Source organism: Lemur catta, chromosome 1, assembly GCF_020740605.2.
Source record: "Lemur catta isolate mLemCat1 chromosome 1, mLemCat1.pri, whole genome shotgun sequence".
NCBI classification, from domain to species: Eukaryota; Metazoa; Chordata; class Mammalia; order Primates; family Lemuridae; genus Lemur; species Lemur catta.
The window spans coordinates 243,339,433-243,361,539 of record NC_059128.1 but is presented as its reverse complement, the minus strand read 5'-3'; the positions used below and the strand labels follow the sequence as shown (position 1 = coordinate 243,361,539).

The following is a 22,107-nucleotide window of genomic DNA, read 5'->3' as shown; positions in this document are numbered from 1 at the left end:
CCTTATTAGATAAACCACTTTCCTAGCATATAATGCATTTATAAAGCAACATTGAATAACATACAAGACAGTAAAAAATTTGATTTGCTTTCTGCTATAATTATGCTATTTTGATATGAACACTTGATTAAAATTCTTTGAATGCTTTTGAATAACATCAGAATATTTAATTACTTTATTAGGTACTTTATGTAATTAAAATGCTAAGACAATAATAATTGCAAAAAAAATCTGAACACTGGAAAAAACATAGATATCTCTAAAATACAACTTTGTGATTAGTTTATTTAAAAAGATAAAAGAGATTAGTATGAGATCTAAACATTTCTTTTTAACGTCTTTGTGAGGGAATCTATGACTTGCTTATTTCTCAAGCTGTAGATAATGGGATTTAGTAAAGGAATTATGACCACGTAAAACAGAGAGTCCATCATATCCTGATCATCAACTTGTGGAGATCGAGGGCGCACATACATGTAAAGAGTAGAGCCATAGTATAAAGAAACAGATAACAGATGAGCTCCACAGGTGGAGAAGGCTTTCCTTATGCCTTTACCAGACTTCTTTTTTAAGATTGTAAAGAGAACAAATGTATAAGAGACAATAACAGTCACAATGGTGAATACTTGAATTAAACCTGAGAACACAAAAACCATTAGATAATTAATAGAAGGGTCAGTACAAGAAATCTTTAACAATGGCATAATATCACAGTAAAAGTGATGTATTATGTTGGAATTACAGAAGGTTAATCTGAACAAAAAGCCTTCATGAAGCAGGGCATGAACAAAGCCACCTAAAAATGACAACACTAATAGCCGGACACATAGTCTATTGTTCATAATCACCGGATACAGTAAAGGTTTGCATATGGCTACATAGCGATCATATGCCATTGCTGTCAAGAGAAAACATTCTGTGGTTACACTGATTGTAAAGGAAAAAAATTGTACCATGCATTCAGAGAGAGATATCATCTGAATCTTGGCTAAGAAGCTGACCAGCATCTTGGGGGTCACTGTGGAAGATATCCAAGCATCCACAAGGGCTAAACTCCCAAGAAATAAATACATGGGGATGTGAAGGTGAGGGTCGTTCCAGATGACTGTAATCAGACCAAGGTTCCCCATGATCGTTATAAGATATATCAACAAGAAGGCCAGGAACAGGGGGATTTTCCACTCTGGTTGATTTGTAAGTCCTGTGAGAATGAACTCTGTCAGCAATGTTGCATTTTCCTTTTCCATGTCCTCATTTGGTGTCCTCTGAAATAAAATGCAGTGAATGTAAAAAATACATATATTCATAGGTAATTACTATATGTTGAAAATGGGAGAAGGGAGTTGAAATAAAACCAAACTCTTATCAGATTGCCTATAATTTTATTTATTACTACTAAACTCAAGGAAACTAGAGGGAAAATACAATTACTGTCCATTCATTCAAAATAAAATAAAATGCAGTAAATGTAAAAAGAATATATGCAATATCATTATGAATTGAAATTGAGGAAGAGATATTAACATAAACTATGTACTCATCAAAGCCCTCTTAATTTTATCAGTAGTATACTTGATGGACACAATATTTGAGAAATTGAAGAAATGAAAAAAATGCTATATTTCTTTTCCAAAAATGTGCAGGAATTAATGGATTTATAAAACAAGAAGAAGCAGTCTACTTGTGTGCTAAATTTCTGTGGACACTGTTGAATGCGCTAGAAAAATTCGGTGTCTGGGATATGGATGCAGTGTAGAGGCAAAAGATTTTTGAAGGACCTGAAATAAAAATAATGAATTTAATGCCCTGTGAAGGATCTTGAGCTTTATTCTTCAGGCACTATGCATACACTGAAAATTTTAATATGGGGAATTACATCATAATATATTTTTTAATTTAATGCTTGATAGTAGAGAAAATATACTGCAGGAAGGGGAAACTGTAGTCAGTGATAGTAATTAGGAAACAGTTAAAAAGGTTCAAGGGACCCCAGGTAAGATTAAATGTGGGAATTTTTCTGGAAGAGTTTTTGTGAAAAATATAGGTTGTGAGATTTAAATACAGAAATGAATTAAGTAGTTCAAAAATGAGGTCTAGGAATCTGCATTTTGCAAATACCTTCTAGGTGATTCAAATGCACATGAAGTATCAAATCTGTGTGTGATACAACATTGGAAGAGATGATGAGACAGTGAGATAGATTCAAAAGAATTCAGAATATAGAGTCTCTAGTATTCTGTAAACATATTTGATCAGAACAGTGATCAGTGAAGGAGAGAGGAGTCACTTGCCATGGTAGATGATCATTAAGAATTGAGATTGAGAACTAGATGTGCTGACAAGTTTATGGAGTGAGCATCATCTAAGGAAACAGGCGAGATCTAGTCTGTAATATGAGCCTACTAGAGCTTAATAGATATTATAACTTGGAATCATTGTGGTTTTAGAGGGCAGAGTTAGGAATATTCTATCCATCGGACAGTAGACAAAGAAAGGAATGGTAAGAAAAGAAACTTGAGGAAGTTACAGTAAGAGGTAACAAAGGGCATTTATGTTGTTCATGATATGCCCAGATTTGATACTATTTTCTGCCACTCATGTCTTGGTGACTATCAGAGGTTACCTACTGTTCTAGGAGCTAAAAGAAGTAGAAATGAATTTTCCCATTGCTCTTGCATCTAGAATGAAGGGACATGATATAGGCTAGCCAATGAAATATAAGCACTCTACATTTGGAAAGCAGAGAGAGGAAGAAAAGGGTACAAGGACAAAAGTGGAATTTGGTTGCAAAGTCAGAAAAAGCAATAATACCAAGACACCACCTAACACATTCTTCAGCCTCATCAATGGCATTTACAGTGTGAGCTTTGTCATCTGAAGTTCAGTAGAGGTAGGAACAGCCCTTGTTTAGCTAGTGTTGGGGAATGAAGTTGGCTGTTCACTGGCTGCCTTACTTGCTTCTGCTCCTGCCAGTTTTTCCAGCTCAGTACTCCAACCTCCCTAAGCATTTCTATATAGAAACAATATCCATCAAATACTCCCATCTCCTAATGCAACCAAGAGCTGACTCCAAAAACAGAGGATGAAGATACCAGAAAGGATCCTGAACAGACTCCTCAGAAAAGTGGGAGGGAAACTGGAAAGTTGAATGTTGTGGTCATAAAAGAGGAAAATACTCAAGGACAAAGTGAAATACTGTGCCAAATATCAAAATAAATGTTCTAACAGGACCATGAGTTAATAGAGATATTTGAGTGTGAATATTGACAAAATTTTAGTGGCTTTATTGAGAGCAGTTTCCATTTTGTGATAGAGCTGAGGCCAAAAATATTTTAAAGTGAATGGGAAACAAGTGGCAGTATAGTGTGAAGCATGAAATAAAATACTCTAGGATATGTGGACAACATTTGGCATTTGTAAACAAATGTACTTTTTTTTTTCTATAGAACATTTTAATGAACATCTTCAGAAAAGAAGGGGAGATGAGGGCATGGAAAGAGAAGGGAAAGGGAAGAGGAAAGCGAAATTTGAGACAGTGAAAAAAAAATAGAGGAAGAGAGATACTCAAAGAATAAAAAAGACATGCATGAATAAATCTGGGAAAGGCAAGCCAAAGAGGAGGGAGAGAGAAAGTATTTGTGAAAGTTGAAGGTGAAATAAAGGGAAAGGCTCAGAGCCTTGGGCATAAATCTTTATGTTTAACCTGGTGTTTATTTAAAGTTGTCAACCCTAGGAATCTTTCTTTGTCTCCTTTTTCAATATCTAACTTATGCTTATGTGAAATTAGTGTATGAGGGGTTTGATTTTAAATTTTACTTTTAAATCTTGTGATTTCGATAAATTTGCTAACACTGTTTGAAAGTTCTTTCCATATGTATTCTTTTATTTTAGTTTTTTTTTTTTTTTTTTTAACTTTTTGAGACAGAGTCAGAGTCTATTGCCCAGGGCAGAGTGCAGTGGCATGATCATAGCTCACTGCAGCCTTGAAATCCTGGGCTCAATGTATCGTCCTGTGTTAGCCTTTCAAGTAGCTGGGACTACAGGCATGCATCACCATGGCTGGCTACATTTTCTATTTATTGTAGAGACATGGTCTTGCTATGCTGGTCAGTCTGGTCTTGAACTCCTGGTCTCAAGTGATCCTCTTTCCTTGGCCTCCCAAGTGCTCGGATTATAGTTATGAGCCAATGTGACTGGCGTTTTCCTTATTTGAAAGTTGCTTTATCTTTGTTCTACCAGTGATTGGAACTGACACTATATAGAAAACCCTCTGATAACTTCAGTGAATTTTCCTGTCTGTCAGTTTCTTAGCAGACTATAATTAAACCAATGAGAATAATTAGAATAGTTAAATACATATGTATTTAGAATGGACTTAATCCATAAAATTCCAAATCACTAAATAGTTGAAAATTTTCTATTTCAATTTGTATGTGGGTATGTGCTTACTTTTTAAGTTATAAATACCAGAAAGAGCAGTGCAATGAAATTTTCTGCATATTTGTATACACACACATATAACTCTTACCTTATTGATAGGGTGGATGAAAGAATACAGGAGTTAATATTTAAGACACTGTCTTAAAAGTTTTAGTCAGAAAATATGATTAATTAAAAAGAATGGATATTTGTATCAGAATAATCAGAAAGAATTCTAATATAAGAATCATTATGACCTGAGTCTTAAACCCAGTTTTAAATCATTTAATGCTCTAGTTCACTACAAGCTATCTTACAAAGTCACTATAATAAGGTTAACAATGTAATACAATAACGTTAAAAGAACAATTCAGCCTTACAACTATTTTCCTTATTTATATGTACTCATGAAAATAAAATACAAGGATAATTCAATTATAGGCAACCAATTTTAATCTGGCTATTTTGACAGCTTATATATCCAATCTAAAATTATAGTACATTAAATAGTATTTTTAACTTTCTAAGAAGGTTGATGAAGATTATAGAAATCATTTCTCTCTTACCCATATCTTAAAAGAAATTGTGATCCCTCAGAAGTGTTAGACTTTCTAAAATGGAAAAAAAAATATCACAGGAATGCCAGTAACACAGATAGCAAATCATCACACTCACATTCATTTTAGAGGCTCCGTTTCTCAATCTTAGAAAAATTTTGTTTATATAAACTTGTTTTGAACACAAGAGTCAATCAAGGGTACAACTATGTGCTTTTGCCAAAATGGAAGGACTTGAAATTGAAATTCCCGTAAGAGTGCCAGAGAATTCCCCACAGGACAAATCGAACCTGTTTTACTGGGTATTGTGGATTTAGATTTGTATGAGAAATACAGCTTGTCCCAAAGGGTACTGCAGAGTTTTAGAATTATAAATCTAAGTTCATTGTAGACACTTCTAGTTTTATCAGTTGAAATAACACTTTATGCCACTATTTTCCATCGCAGGTGACACTTCTCACATGTTTGTCAAAACTGCAGTTTATATATAAAATTTGTTGCTCTGAGTGCTTTCATTAGTATGGTCTTGTCTTAGGTAATCAAAACACTATTTTAATAAGGCCAAAGTTTTAGATTCCCTTTGGGAGTCAGACCCAAGTATGGTTGTTCTCCCCATGCAAATTGCAGCTCAACTTTAGACATATCCCTAGTTCCCCCATTTTAAGCTGAAATCTGATGGGAAATATTACTAGGCCAATGGCAGAGGAAGGAATAAATGAAAAACAAAGACAAGGACCACAGTGGGAGGTGGCCTAGATCTGTGCTTTCCAAATTTAATGCCTAAAAATTTCCTGGAGATCTGGTCAAAATGCACATTTTGCTTCAGGAGTCTTCATTTCTTATGAAGTGATTCCTGTGGACATTTACCACCAACAGAGCTTTCATTATTGAAGCACCTTGATTATCAGAGAGCCTTGATATTGGAGAAACGATAAATGGAAAGTGTAGCTGGTAGGCACAGAGAGAAGCAGGGAGGAGTCAAATGTGTCCAGGGAGGCCAGCAGGAATGGGATCTCAAGAGGCCTGGGAGGGTAGTTCAGAGATTTACTCTTTACCCCAATGTACAGAGAAACTATTGAAGCATTAAAGAAGAATATTTAAATGTTGGTGAGATGTTGAGATTTTTCTTCAGAGCATTAATAGAGCAACTTGTTAATGAACATTCATTTGGAAATATAATATAATTTACTTATTTGTAAATTTACATTTTATATATGAATTGTGACATGTAACTTTCTTGACAGTAAAAGGGATTTTTAAAGAAAAAAAATAACCTTCACCTGGGTCATAGATATTAGGTTAGTTATAAAGGAAAGGGCATATTATTTGGTAGACTCATTAACCAATTATCATACTTTCACAGAATTTTGCTTCAAAAAAATAAAGAAGTATGGAAAATATACCATAGATAACAGAGGAGTCACTGTGTAAACTCTTCAGAAAGGTGAATTAAGCAGTATGATATGCAGAGGTGGATACCAACATGACACAAAATTAAATTGAGTGCCCCCTTAAATTTTCTGTAACTACCTTCTAATTCATTTTGGTGCCTATCTTTGAGCAAAAACTGTCTGCATTGCCACATCCAGCATGGTAGTCTTTTCAATTCTATCCATTCTAACAGGTAGGTTCTGGATTCCCATTGTGGTTTCAGTTTGCATTTCTCTGATGTCTACTTATATCCAGCATCTTTCAGTGCCCTTATTTCACATTTGTATTTGTTGACATGTGTTGTTGAATCAGTTGACCCATTTTTAATTGGATTATAAGTGTCTGTGGTAATTGCATTTTAGAAGTTCTTTATATGTACTGAATGGAAGTCTTTTATCAGATATATGATTTGCAAATATTTTCTAGGGGACCTTGATTATATTTCACTTCCAAAAGACATTGCTTGATGGTAAACTTATGAAATTTGCTGATTGAGTCTAGTAGTCAAGAAGTAGCAACTGCCTAGACTTAGGTAAGACATTTTTGTGCCAGAAGTTCGGACATAAATCCAATAAAAATTCGGGAACCTTCTGTCTTAGTGAAATTTTTAAGGGTCCAGTGGTATGGGACACGCTGAGTAACCAGTTATAAGCTAAAAAATAAGTTATTGCACCTGGATCTTCCTATAAACAAAAAAGTTGCCCAATACCTACTAGGCCTCTTTGGGTTATGGAGACAGCATAACCTCATTTGGGTGTATTACCCTGGTCCATTTACTTAGTGACCTGAAAAGCTGCTAGACATTTTTGTGTAGTTCAGAACTAAGAAGACTCTACTATAGACATAGGCTGCTGTGCAAACTGCTCTCCTTCATGGACCCTATGATCCAGTAGTCCTATTAATGTTTGATGTGGCAGTAGCAGATAGAAAGGCTTCTGGAGTATTTGGCAGACATATACAGGTAAATAACAGCATAGGCACCTAGAATTTTGGAGCAAAGCCATGTCATCCTCTACCAATAATTGTTCTCCTTTTGAAAAAGAGTTCTTAGTCTGCTCTAGGTCTTACGTGAGGCTGAAGACTAAATAATAGTCCACAAAATTACCATGGTATCTGAAGATCCCATCATGAGCTGGGTATTTTCTGACTGATCAAGCCAGATAGTTATGGATGCACAACAACATTCCAACACTGAATGAAAGGGATATATATGCCATGTGGCCTGAGCATGCCCTGAAAACACAAGTACATTACATGAAGATGTGGCCCAAATGCCCATCGTGCCTAATCCTGCTATATTGCCTTCTCTCTGACAGCCTCCACCTATGGTGTCAACGGGAGTTACCTATGATCAATTAACAATGGAAGAGAAGACTTGGGCCTGGATACAGATGGTTGTGCTACATATTCAGGCACTGCTAAACAGTGGAGGGCTGCAGCCCGCTTTCTGGGACATTCCTGAAGGACTGTGGGAAAGGGAAATCTTCCCAGCTGGAAGAATTCCAAATGACGCACTTGGTTGTTCAATTTGCTTGAAAGCAGAAATGGACAGCTATGGTATTATATACCAATTCATGGGTCATGGCCAATGGCTAGGTTAGATGGTCAGGGACTCAGAAAAAGTATAGTTGGAAAATTGGTGACAAGGAAATTTGGGAAAAACTACTTCCTCTAGTTGGGTAAGAATCATGTGAAATTTGCTATGGTTTAAAGTGTCCCCTCAAAAATTCAGGTGTCAAAACTTAATGGCCAGTCTGATGTTATTAAGAGGAGGGGACTTTTAGAGGTCATTACATCATGAGGGCTTCTTGCCTTTTGGATAGGCTTAAAGCCCTTATAGAAAAGCTTTCTGTACCATTGAGTTTGCTTGCCCTTCTGCCTTTGGCCATGTGAGGACACAATGTTTCTTCCCTTTGGAGAAATATTCAAGGTATCATCGTGGAAGCAGATACTGGACCTCCATTATGCAACCAAACCTGCCTTCATCTTGAACCTCCCAGATTCCAGAACTATAAGAAAATGAATTTCCTTTCTTTGTAGATTATCCAGTCTCTGGTGTTCTGTTATAGAAGCACAAGCATCTAAGACAGATATTGGTACCAAATAGTGGGTTGGTGCTGCTATAACAAATCCGTAAAATGTGGAAGTGGCTTTTGAATTGAGTAATCATGAGAAGATGGAACAGTTTTTAAGTGAATGCTGGAAAAAGCCTGAATGTAGCATTAAAGGTAACTGTGCTGAGAGCTCAGGAGAAGAGAGAGCTCTAGAGAAAGCATTGGTCTTCTTAGAGATTCCATAAGTGGTCATGAACAGAATGTTTCTAGAAATGTGGATAATAAAGAATATTGTCATGATCTCTTATTGGAAATTGGAGGAAAGGGCATCCTTGTTATAAAGTGGGGAAAACTTGGCTAAATTGTGTCTGTGTTCTAGGACTTTGTGAAAGGCAGAATTTAAGAGCAATGAACTAGAATATTTGGTAGAAGAAACACCTAAGCAGGAAAGTGTTGAGGATGCTGCATGGCATTGCTTAATTGCTTATAGTCAAACGAAACAGAAAAAAACTGTTTAAAGATGTAATTTCTTTTTATTTATTTATTTACTTTATTTCAGCATATTAAGGGGATACAAATGTTTAGGTTGTGTATATTTCCCTTTCCCCCCTTCCCCCAAGTCAGAGCTTCAAGCATGTCCATCCCCCAGACGGTGTGCATCGCACTCATTATGTATGTATATACCCATCCCCTCCTCCCCCTCCCATCTCCCTGACACCCAATAAATGTTATTCCTATATCTGCACTTACTTGTTGATCAGTTAATACCAATTTGATGGTGAGTACATGTGGTGCTTATTGTTTCATTCTTGGGATACTTCATTTAGTAGAATGGGTTCCAGCTCTATCCAGGAAAATACAAGAGGTGCTAGATCACCATTGTTTCTTATAGCTGAGTAGTATTCCATGGTATACATATACCACATTTTATTAATCCACTCATATATTCATGGGCACTTGGTTGTTTCCACATCTAAACAATTGTGAATTGTGCTGCTATAAACATTCCGGTGCAGGTGTCTTTTTTATATAATGTCCTTTGTTCTTCTGGGTAGATGCCCAATAATGGTATTGCTGGATCAAATGGTAGGTCTACATGTATGTGTTTAAGGTATCTCCATATTTCTTTCCACAGAGGTTGCACTAGTTTGCAGTCCCACCAGCAGTGTATGGGTCTTCCTATCTGTCTGCATCCACACCAACATTTATTGATTTGGGACTTTTTGATAAAGGCCATTGTTACTGGAGATAAGTGATATCTCATTGTGGTTTTGATTTGCATTTTCTGATGATTAGAGATGTTGAGCATGTTTTCATGTTTGTTGGCCATTGTTCTGTCTTCTTTTGAAAAGTTTCTGTTCATGTCCTTTGGCCACTTTTTGATAGGGTTGTTTGATTTTTTTCTTGCTGATTTCCCTGAGTTCTAAATAGATCCCAGTTATCAGACCTCTATCGGATGTGTAGCATGCAATAATTTTCTCCCATTCTGTAGGTTGTCTTTTTGCTCTCGTTATAGTTTCCTTGGCTGTGCAGAAGCTTTTTAATTTGATCAGGTCCCATTTATTTATTTATTCATTTTTGTTGCTGTGATTGGCTTTGCGGTCTTATTCACAAATTCTTTGCCTAGCCCAATGTCTATAAGTGTTTATCCCAGATTTTCTGTTAGAATTCTAATAGTTCACACCTTAGGTTTAAGTGTGTTACCCACCATGAGTTGATTTTTGTGAGAGGTTAATAGTATGGGTCTTGTTTCACTCTTCTACATGTGGCTAACCAGTTTTCCCAGCACCATTTACTGAATAAGGATTCTTTTCCCCAGTATATGTTTTTGTCTAGTTTGTCAAAGATTAGATGGCTAATCATTTATGAAATAATTTTTCAGGAGAAAATTGTTTAGTTTCCACAACTTTGCATAGAAATGAGAGTTTCTGTTATGGTTGATTTCTACTTTTATTCCACTATGATCTGGGAAAATGCATGGTACAAGGTATAATATCTATTTTTTTTAAATTTTTTTAGACATGCTTTGTGTCCTAGGATATGGTCAATCTTAGAGAATGTCCCATGAGCTGATGAGAAGAACATATATTCAATAGTTTTGGGGTAGAATGTTCTGTAAATGTAAGTCAAGCCCATTTGTTCTAGAGCTCTGTTTAAGTCCATTATTTCTTTCTTAATTTTCTGTTTGGAGGATCTGTCCTGTGCTGTCAGAGGGGTATTGAAGTCTCCAGCTATTATGGTGTTGCTGTTTATCATTTTGTTTAGATCAAGTAGAGTTTGTTTTACGAATCTGGGTGCACCTAAGTTGGGTGCATACATATTTAAAATTGTTATGTCTTCATGTTGAACTATACCCTTCACCATTATATAGTGACCCTCTTTGTCTTTTATTACTTTTATTGATTTAAAGACTAAGTTATCTTGTAGAGTAGGACTAAAACAATATTTCAGTTTGTTTGATGGTGACTTATTTTTGCTTTTAGCTAACAGCCAAATTCCGCTTCTGTACACAAAGCTTGCTTGCTTATTGCTTGGTTATGATAAAGAGCTAAAACCATGCTGAAATGCAGTTAAAAAAAAAAAAAAGAAGAAAGAAAAAAACAACTGCAAGTAACTTCCTGATAAAGAGGCCAGCTTTGCAGGGCGGATGTCCTTGGGGAAGGAATCTCTTATCGGAAATAACTAACTGCAACAGACCCCATCAAAAAAAAAGTATAAAAGCTTTGTTTTTACCCCAGACCGGGGTCCTGGTTTGTAAAGAGACCACTGCGTTGGTGCTCTGGGACTTGGACCCTAGCTCGAGCTAGTCAATAAATAAAACTCCTTTGCCTTTGCAGCCTCAGTGACTCTGTCTTTCTGTTCCTGGGGCTGAGGGGTACCGGCTCTAACAATCTGAAATCAAAACTGCCGTGCCAGACTTCTTTTGGCTTCTATTTGCTGGAAATATTTTTTCCACCCGTTTACCTTCAGTCTAAATGCATCCACACAGGTTAAATGTGTTTCTTGAAGATAGCAGATACTTGGCTTGTATTTTTTTATCCATTCATCCACCTACGTTTCTTGAGTGGAAAGTTCAAGCCATTAACATTTTTTGAGAGAACTGATATGTGGGGCAAATTTCTGTTCATCCTGTTGTTTTGAACTTCATTGGTTTGTTTTCTCTCTTGAGCCATTGTGCTATCTGCCCTCTGATCATTAGCTTTTGAGGGGTTTTACATTCATGAATGTTTATTGTGCTGATCCATGTGTAACTCTGTCTGGAGTACTTCTTAGAGGGCTGGTCTTGGTGAATTCCCTCAGTCTTTGCTTCTCCGAGAATGACTTGATTTCTCCTTGGCATACAAAACTTAGTTTTACAGGGTACAAGATTCCAGGCTGGGCATTATTTTGTTTCAGAAGAATGAGAATGGGGCCCCAGTCTCTTCTTGCTTGTTAGGTTTCAGCTGAGAAGTCTGGCTTTATTCAAATGGGCTTTCCTTTGTATGTTACTTGTTTCTTTTGCCTTACAGCTTGTAGAAGGGCCTCTTTAGTGGATATATCGGTCAGTCTGATCATTGTATGTTTTGGTGACTTCCTGTTTGCAATGAATCTCCCAGGGGTCCTTTGAGTTTCTTGTACTTGAATATCTAGATTTATACCAAGGCCTGGGAAATTTTCCTCTATTATAACTTCAAATAGCTGATCCAACTTTTGCGTATTTTCTTCTTCACCCTTAGGGATGCCAATAACTCTCACATTAGGCTTCTTCACCTGATCCCATATATCTTGCAGCCTTTGCTCTTTTCTCTTATTTCTCTTCTCTATCTCTGTGACTGACTTATTTAATTGAAAGGTGTTATCTTCACTCCCTGACATTCTTTCTTCTCTTTGGTCTACCCTGTTCTTGAGGCTTTCCACTGTGTTTTTTAGTTCCTTGGATAGATTCTTCATTTACAGGAGTTTGGTTTGATTTTTCCTTAATATTTTGATTTCTTTAGTGAGTTTTTCTTCCAAGTCCTGGATTTGTTTTGTGGTTTCTTTGTATTGGTTATCCATTTTTTCTTGCATAGCATTAAATTTTCTTACAATCCATGTTTGAAATTCTTCTGATATTTTAGGGTTCTGAATTTGGTTAATGTCCATTGCTAGAGAGCTGGTATTCCTCTTTAGGGGTGCGCTTTCCATTTGATCCTTCATACTTTCAGAGTTCTTTGGCTGAGTCCTTCCCATCTGGATCAGCCATTGCTTTCCAGCTTTCAGTTTTTATTTGGAAAATAACACGCCCTGTGTAGGCTCTGTTCCAGTACATGCTGTAGGAGCAAGGCAGATCACTTTTGCTACTTACCAGCCTGGATGTGTGTGCTTCTATGGTTGCTTGATCTGCCACTAGGGGCAGATGCTAATATTTTGTTCAAGGTTCTTCCAGCACAGTTAGGAGGCTGCTCCTGGTGGGAGGGGTTACCTGGGGAACCTGTTTTGGCCTCTTGCCAGGGTTTTTGTTCCCTGACCACAGACCCCACTGTTGGCAGCTGAACAGGGGAAGAAATCCAGCCCCAGAGTTATGATCCTACTGGATGACCTAAACCGAACTGACAAGCAAAGTCACTGGGCTGTCAACTATTGATCTGTGCCAATGCTCCGTGGATTCACACTAGTTGCAGAGGGAAAGTGGCTTTTCTTTTCTCACCCCACCTCCGGGGGTGGAGCCTACCACTTTGGGCAAGAAATATGCTGGCCAGCAGGAGGGGGTGTTTCTCTAGTCCACCCAGTGCCCCAGCATCTATAAGTCTTACAGGCATTAGACTCTCATGACTAGGGAAATATTCAAAATTCACCCATCAAAATGGGCCTGGCTAGTTGACCATAGGTCGTGTAAGGGTGGAGCTTGTTGGCAGAATCCCTGGACTGGGGGAAGGGAGCTGCCTGACACCATATCACACACCAGTGGCTGGGTTGTGGACCCCGAATATAGCAACTGTCTACCTGTAGACCACTAGCACTGGGAGTAACTGTTCAGGAGTTGGCGGTTGCCAGATTGGGAGGCTGAGTCATCAGGAAACCCTGTTGTCTCTTTTATGTTGCCCTCCCACAATCTCATGCCTGTCCAGCAGGAGCTCTGACTCTTTCTGACATACCTTGAGTGGGCCTGTTCACCCATGGCAATTTCCCAGTTACAGTCCACTATTTAGTGTTCCCGTCTGTAGATCTGGACCCTCTGAGTGCCAGAGGCAATTACCTGTCTCCTAACTACCTCCAGTGGTAGCTCAGACCAGTCCCACCCCTGCCCAGTGCACTCCTGGCACAGAGCTCCAGGGAGACCAAGATGCTTCCCACTATTGTGTCCTTTCCACAGAGCCCCATGTCTCCTGCTGTGATTTTGCACCAACTTCAGGCAGATCCCTGTTTGAGTGGATGTGGACGTCAGTGGAGAAACAAGACATTCTCCTGTGGGTCTGATCCCAATTCATTCACTGGCCAGGCAGGTGCAGCCATCCCACACTCTAGTCTCCATTATTTGTATCGCATTCTCCAGATTTCCCAATCCTATCTCCCATTCATTTTTTTCCCCCTGTTTTTTGTGTCCCACATTGAATCTCTGCTGAATCACAATGCTGTCCTTGCCAGGGAGTGATCCACTCATGTGTAGCAGACAGAGATCTACGCCTCTTTCTTTGGGAGCAGGAATCCAGGAGGTTACGTTTACTCTGCCATTTTTGTCTCTAAAAATGTAAGTTATATTTAAAAGGTAAGCAGAACATAAAGATTTGGAAAATTCTCAGCCAGACCATATAAAGAACAAAAATGCATATTTAGGAGATAAAACCAATGGTGTGGTCAAGTGATCCTTTATTAAGGAGATTAGTTTGGGTAGAAGAAAGTCAGGTGTTATTCATCAAGACAATGGGAGAATGGCTCAGAAGGCATTTCAGAGATCTTTGAGGCTGCCATGCCCATAATAGGTCCAGAGTGCCAAGGCCTTGAGGGTAGAATGGTTTAACAGAAGGGGCCTGGGGCACTGTGAAACCTTGGGGCTCATTGCCCAAGGCTATCTCTAGTTTCTGCTCCCTGAATTCAGGCACAGTGCTCATCAGTCACTCTGACTGTTGTTCTGGTGTTCTCAGGTGCAAGCTGAGCTACTTCCCCAGAAGGCACAAGCAGTAACCCTGGCAATGTCCACATGGTGCAAATTCTGTAGGCATCTAGAGTGCAAGAACTGTAGAGGCATGGCTTGGTAGGTTTCAAAGGCTGACTTAGATAACCTCTGGACCCAAAAGAGACCTGTCACAGGGGCAGAGCCACACCAAAGAGCCCTCAATAGGGTAAAAGGCATATCTATGGAAGTAGGGCTGCCCTCATACCTTAGACCTGTATAGCCTCCACCATGTCATGGTAGCCAGGGATAACCGCAGGCACTGGATTCTAGTGCATGAGAGATTTGGTATTGGCTGCCCCAGCAAAGCCATGGTGGTGGACTTCCTTGGATCCTTGGGGACCCAGCTCCCACTCCACTGTGTTTGGAAGATGAGACATGGCATCAAAAATTATTCTCAAGTCTTAAGATTTAATGTTGTTTACCCTGTTGTGTTTTAGACTTACTTGAGACCTTGTAGCCCTTTGTTCTTTCCTATTTCCCCCTTTTGTAATAGAAATGTCTGTTCTGTGCCTGTCCCACCACAGTAATTTGGAAGCATGCAACTTGTTTGATTTCATAGGTTTACAGGTATAAAGAAATTTGCTTAATATGAAAGATATCTTTGTATGTTACCCATATCTAATTTAGATGATATACTGATGAGACTCTAAGCTTTATACTTTTGAGTTTGTGCCAGAATCAGTTAAAACTTTTTGGGCTTGAGATGGAATGAATTTACTTTGAGTCTGATAAGAACACCAATTTTGGAGGGTTATTGGCAGAATGCTATGAATTGAATATGTTCCCTCTAAAATTCAGGTGTAAAAATATATAGCAAATGTGATATTAAGAGACGAGGCTTATAAGAAGTAATTAGGTCATGAGGGCTCCTTCTCTTTTAAATGGGATCAAGGCATTTATAAAAGAGGTTTCACATGGCCTGTGGTTCATTTGTCCATCTGCTTTGCAATGTATGAGAACACAACATATTTCCCCTCCAGGTGATGTAGCAATAAGGTGCCTTCTTAGAAGCAAAGAGCAGTCCCTAGAAAATCAAACCTGATAGCACCCTGATCTTGGATTTCCCAACCTCTAGAACTATAAAAAAAGTAAATCTCTGGTTTTCTTCATTATAAATTACATAATCTGTTGTCTTCTGTTATGGAGCACAAATGAGCTAAGACAATGTTTGTAGCTCATGTGAAGATTCACCAAAGGGTTACCTCGGCAGAGGAGGATTTTAATAATCAAGAGGATAGCATGACCATTCTGTGGATATCAGTTGGCCTCAAGTGACCATGATGGTAGGGATCGAGGTTATGCATGGACTTAGTAATACGGACTTCCACTTACCAAAGCTGACCTCTCTAGGGCCATTGCTAAGTGTCAAATCTACCAGCAGCAGAATGCTAACACTGAGTCCCATCCACAGTTCAACCAGGTGTCATGTTGGTTACACTGGACTGCTTTTTGTCATGGCAGTGTTTTGTTTCTAGTGGAATAGATAGTCTGGATTCAGAAATGCCTTCCCTATGCACAATGTTTCCGTCAAAACTACTATTCACAGGCTTTTTGAATTTCTTATTCATTGTTATGTTATTCTATGCCGGCTTCCTTCTGATCAAGGAACTCACTTCATAGCAAATGAATTGGAGAAAGGGGTTATGTTCACAGAATTCACTACTCTTACCATATTACCATGTTCCCTACCATCCTGAAACAGCCAGTATAATAAAAGCGAGGAATGAATTAAAGACTCATTTACAGTACCAACTAGGTGGCAATAATTTGCAGGAGTGGGGCAAAATTCTCCAGAAGGCCATATATTATATGATTAGCTTCCAATATATAGTGCTGCTTCTCTCACAGGCAGGATTCACTGGCACGTAAATGGAAATGGTGGAACGGGCTGAGACCACTCACTTTCTCTAGTGACCCACTAGCAAGGTTTGCCTCTTGTTCCTGCACTTTCATGCTCTGCTGGCCTAAAAGACTTAGGTACAAAGGGGGAATTTTTATTCTAGGAGACATCATGATTCCACTGAACTGGGAATCAGTTAAGATTGCCACCTGGCTACTTTGATCTTCTCATCCGTCTGAATAAACAGGCAAAGAAAGAAATGACTGTGCTGATTGGGGTGATCCTGACTACCAAGGAGACATTGACTACTAACCCACAATGGAGATAAAGAAGATTATGTCTGGAATATAGAAGATTCTTTAGGGGATCTCTTAGTATTACCAAACCCTGTGATAAGGTCAATTGATAATTTCAATACCCCAATCCAGGTAAGACTACTACTGATTATGAATAATCAGGAGTAAATGTTTAGGTCACCATACCAGGGAAACATCCTCGACTGCTGAAGTTTCTTGCTGTAGGTAATGGGAATAGGGAAAGAGGAGTGGAAGAAGGTTAGAAAGATCAGCCTTGACCACATGACTAGTTACTGAAATGAGGACTATAATTGTCACAAATATTTCCTCCTTTTTGTTATTGGTATGTGTCTGTATACTTACACACATATATATATTTATATATGCACACAGAGCAAATATCTTGTCTTTTCTCTAATGTTCCTTTGTCATGTAATATAAGACTGGTAATATCATGAAGAAGCATAAATTCTGGACATGTAATATTGATTTTATTTCATAGGTAGCTTTAAAGTATCATTAATTTTACATCATAGTACTTCCTTTGCTGGACTTGAAGAAGAGTCAACATTACCTAAAGATTAAACCTCCTCTTCTGGAAAAGGTATTTGTGAGTTGACAGTTATATGCAAACTAATTCCATCATTTAACCAGAATAATGACTCCTTTCTCTTTATTTTCAGTCATTAACTATGGTTTAAAAAGATGCATATGGGTGCCAAATTGACAATAAGGAGACTTGCATCAGATGTTTTTATATGTTATCTTGACTTGGCCATGGGATGCCTAGACACCTAGTTAGACTTTCTTGCTGGATGTGTCTTGTTCCTGTTTCCAGAGGAAAATCACACTTGAATTGGTGGACTGAGTGAAGTAAAAGTCACCCACAATGTGGATGAGATTCATTCAATCCATTGAGGGCATGAATGGAACAAAAAGGCAAAGGAAGCTTGAATTCACTCCTCTCTTCCTGACTGATTGAGCTGGGACATTTTTCTTCTGCTGCTAATAAAAACACTTGCTATACATTTAGTGAATCTATTTTTCTTGAAACATAGAGGAACTTACCTCAATGCCACTGTTAGCTATTGCCCTGAAATATATCTTACTTAGAAGATTTCTTCTAAGATGATGTAAACATCACGTTATTATAGCACTTGTGACAACTCCTATGTAAAAACCTTAGAGAATAATGGTTCAAATGTTGATTCATCTTCAGAGCTTTTTTCTAAATAACAGAGGTCCTTCCCATGAATCAAACTGATATATGGCTACGGGGTTTGATTGGTAATTATTACTGTCAATCTTTCTTCCCAAGAAAAAGTAACAAAAATACACTGTACTATTTCATCCTTTGAAACAGATGCCCTACTGAATTGTGCAACCACCTGCCCTAAACAAGGACAAAAATACAAAGCTGTAGATACAAACCCTTAGAATATTTGCACAGTGCTGTTTAAGTAAGGAATGAAGGATGTGTATAAATTCCATTCCAAGTGGTCTCTAAATAACTTGAATGATGAAAATTATGCTTAACTGATTATTTAAAAACTATTGTTCTTTAAGTGTTCTCCCAAACCAAGAGCATCAGCCCTGTTGAATCAGAAACTCTACTTATAGAGCCTATCAATCTACATTTCCACAAGCTCTCCTGGTGACTACAATGCCCACTGAAGTTTGAGAAACATTTTTTTTTTTTTTGCGGAAATAAACAACAAACAAACAATAGAGAGTCTAGAAAAAAGTATTCTAGCCAATAGAAGTTCTGACAGATTCCTAAATACACATAATATATAAGATTGTTTAACGGGCAGTTTATAATCCTGACTCTGAAAAACACTCTTCTAGTTTTGATTGGTATTTATTACTTTGTTTCTAATTGCTGATTATTTTATTTCTTTCAACAGAGTCTAAGATAATTATGTCAGTAATTTCCTGAACATTAGAAAGTACTGTAAAATGATGAGAAAAATATGTATATACATGTACATATATAAAGATAGAAGAACTATAAATTCTTTTAGATCTCCAGATTAAGTAATGAATGTACTTTAATTCTTAATACCTTTAAAAACTGAGGATACACATATCATGTTATTATTAGTGTTTCAATGGAATAGTTTTAAATTCAACATCAGCAGTGTGCCAGAAAAATGGGTAAACATAGAAACAATAATATCATAATTTATATCTAAATATTCATTAAATAATATATATGTATTTCTTTTAAAATGGAATTGTATGTAATTTCTTTTGAAAGAAAGCAGAATATCTAGTCTAAAATGCAGCCTTAGCACAGTGTGTATTTTACCTTTTTTCTAACATCCCACTTATGTGAAATTATTTATTAAAGGGAATAAATCTATAGAAGAAGTGAGAATGGGGTCACACTAATGGACTAGAGATTTTGCTGAATTTCTAGATGGTATAAAGTAGTTGAGATTATAGTGAAAGACAACCCAGAGAAGAAGAATCTGTAGACTAGACATGTACAAGAGAAGACTGCACGAGAAGTCTGAGTTTCTGAGAAGCTCCCAATTTCCCCTTCCATACTCACCCAATATAAAGTAGGACTTGACAGGTTACATACCCTGCCCCTATACTCACAGCTTGACATTGACTTTTTATACAAGGAAAAGGGTAATTAGAAAAACAGACCTTGAAAATGGCAGAAAAAAGGGACACTGGATGCTTATATTGCCAATCTCGTCTTTGGGTCATAACATGTGGGGAGTTAGCTACGCTCTCCGCAAAGAGGTTTTTTCTCTTTCTTTGGATCAGGTCTCTAAGTTGACCATGCCAGTTGGCAGGGAGTTAGCTATGCTCCTAGCAAAGAGGTTTTTTCTTCCCATCAGGTCTCTCAGGCAGGGGTCATCGCAAAGGATGAAAAAATAGTAGGAAACAGAAATAATAATAATAATACACAGAGCCAAAGATATAGTTTATAAAGTAATGGTTTATGAAAATGGATAAAAGGAGGGTATCCGGATGGGGATATTTCCTCCCGCCAGAAATATCTCCAAAACTGAAAATCCACACAGGTATTATACAGGGTAGATACAAGCTCCTGTTGCCGAGGGCAACGGGATTTACATACTAACAGGCAGTTTGCTTTAGGGTCAAAGTCTTCTAAAAGGCTACTACAGATCCTTTAACTAACTCTAACTAGGGGAACAATGAGTTGTAAAATCCTCTTGGGGCAAACTTCTAAGTTTTCTGATAAGGCTATTACTTTAGCCAAAAACAGAGACATCTTGGCTCCGGTGATTGTGTTCTTGGAGACAGAGATGATCTCAGAAGTCAACATGAGCTGTGCTTTGTGTCTGGGCCCGGCTTGGGCATTAGCATATCTCTCTGATCAGCTCTCATCTCCAGGGGTCCTTGCCAGCTCTGGCAACCCATGGCTCCAGGAAGAGGCCTGTCTTGTCTTTCAAAACAGGTGAGAACCATAAGGCCCAGTTTACAGCTGTCTCTTTGAAGTGCAGCTATTACTGACCAAGGAGATGCCCTCCGGAGACAAGGCAGCTTTTGAACTAACACATTTCTTTTTTCTTTAAGGCAAAGCCTTATTTGACTTCTGAAATCAAATCTTGTCTCCAGAAATACCAGGGGCATTTCTATAACTCAGTATTTTTAGGCTTGACAATAACTGTGAATGAATAAGCAAAAGTCTAAATAATTGACAAGAAACCGTCACTATAATTGGCATATCATATAGTAATAAAAATGGACAAAGTTAAGACATATGCAATAATGTGGATGCTCTACGGTGAAAGAGTAAGGCCAGCTGGATTGTCATCCATTTGCTCTCTTTCCTGGTGTGTGCAAGTATCTCTCAGAGGAAAAGAAAAACAGCAAACGATGTGGTCTAATCTTGTGTACTGAACATCCAGAAATAAAGAATAATTATGTTTGTTTTAAGTACTTATATTTTATATTCTTTAATCCTTAAGATTGAATAGCTTTTCTCCAATATTTTACAGGCTATCCCAGGAACAAGTGGGATTTGCTAGAGAACAGAATTGCTGGGGTTTTGCTTTGCCCACCCAAACAGAAACCTGCAACCAATAATGGGGGGTATATGTGATATGAGTATCCAAGCCAGGGGTGAGGAACCTGTGGCCTTAAAGCCACATGTGGACTTCTACATCCTTCAGTGTCACCTTTTGACTAAATCCAAAATTTTACAGAACAAGTCCTTTTATTATTATTAATACATTTCTTTTAAATTTTTATTTTTTCAGTGAACATATTTAAAATACCAAAAAATAAAATAAGTTTCAATGAAATAATCACCCACATTGACTAGCACAAATAGAATATTAGTAAGCCATAAAGGGCTAAATTGACAGCTGTTATGATAATGATTTAGTTCTAACATCTGTCTGACTGGCACCACTACTGTACAAGGCTGGTTGTTGAGAATTTATGGGGGTCAAGTATGCCAGTCTGCTATCAGCTTTTGACAATGGTACACTGTGTTTCTGTTTGAAGTGGAATTTGTGAATAGTTGCACAGCTTGACAGTATTTTTTTTTATTTCAGCTCTTCACGGGGGTACAAAATCTCAGGTTATATACATTTTCTGTGTCGTGCCCATCCCCCTGAGTCAGAGCCTCAAGCGTGTCCATTCTCCAGACACTGCACCTGGCACTCACCATGTAGTCATACCTCCATCCCCTCCCCCCACCCCCCACCTCCCCGAGTCAGCACCTTCAAGCATGACCATTCCCCAGACGGTGGGCAACGCAGTCATCATATAGGCATACACACATCCCCTCCCCCCACCCCCGTCTCAGTCTGATATCCAATTGGTGTCCTTCCCCGATGTGCATTTAGGTGATGATCAGGGAAACTAATTTTCTGGTGAGTGAGTACATGTGATGCTTGGTTTTCCATTCTTTGGATACTTCACTTAATATAATGGGTTCCAACTCTCTCCAGGAGAACCAAAGAGATGTCACATCACTGTTATTTCTTATAGCTGAGTAATACTCCAAGGTATAAATATACCACAGTTTACTAATCCATTCGTGGATTGATGGGCACTTGGGTTGTTTCCACATCTTTGCAATTGTGAATTGTGCTGCTCTAAACATTCAGGTACAGGTGTCTTTGTCATAGAATGACTTTTGTTCTTCTGGGTAGATGCCCAATAATGGGATTGCTAGATTGAATGGTAGGTCTACTTGAATCTGTTTAAGGTATCTCCATAATGCTTTCCACAGGGGTTGCACTAGTTTGCAGTCCCACCAGCAGTGTATGAGTGTTCCTGTCTCTCCACATCCATGCCAACATGTGTTGTTTTGGGATTTTTTGATAAAGGCTGTTCTCACTGGAGTTAAGTGGTATCTCGATGTGGTTTTGATTTGCATTTC

The 22,107-nt window shown here is 38.1% G+C and overlaps 1 protein-coding gene across 1 annotated transcript; it reads right to left on the bottom strand.

Moving 5' to 3' along the window:
* Positions 1–317: 317 nt before the first annotated feature.
* On the bottom strand, positions 318–1,268 carry LOC123642384 (olfactory receptor 5H8-like). The gene has a single exon (XM_045557422.1). The coding sequence runs from the start codon at positions 1,245–1,247 to the stop codon at positions 318–320; it is 930 nt and encodes a 309-aa protein (XP_045413378.1). The 5' UTR covers positions 1,248–1,268.
* Between the last annotated feature and the right edge of the window lie 20,839 nt (positions 1,269–22,107).

Coding starts and splice junctions, on each gene's coding strand:
- LOC123642384 (XM_045557422.1), bottom strand. CDS start 1,247: ATGGAAAAGGAAAATGCAACATTGCTGACAGAGTTCATTCTCACAGGA.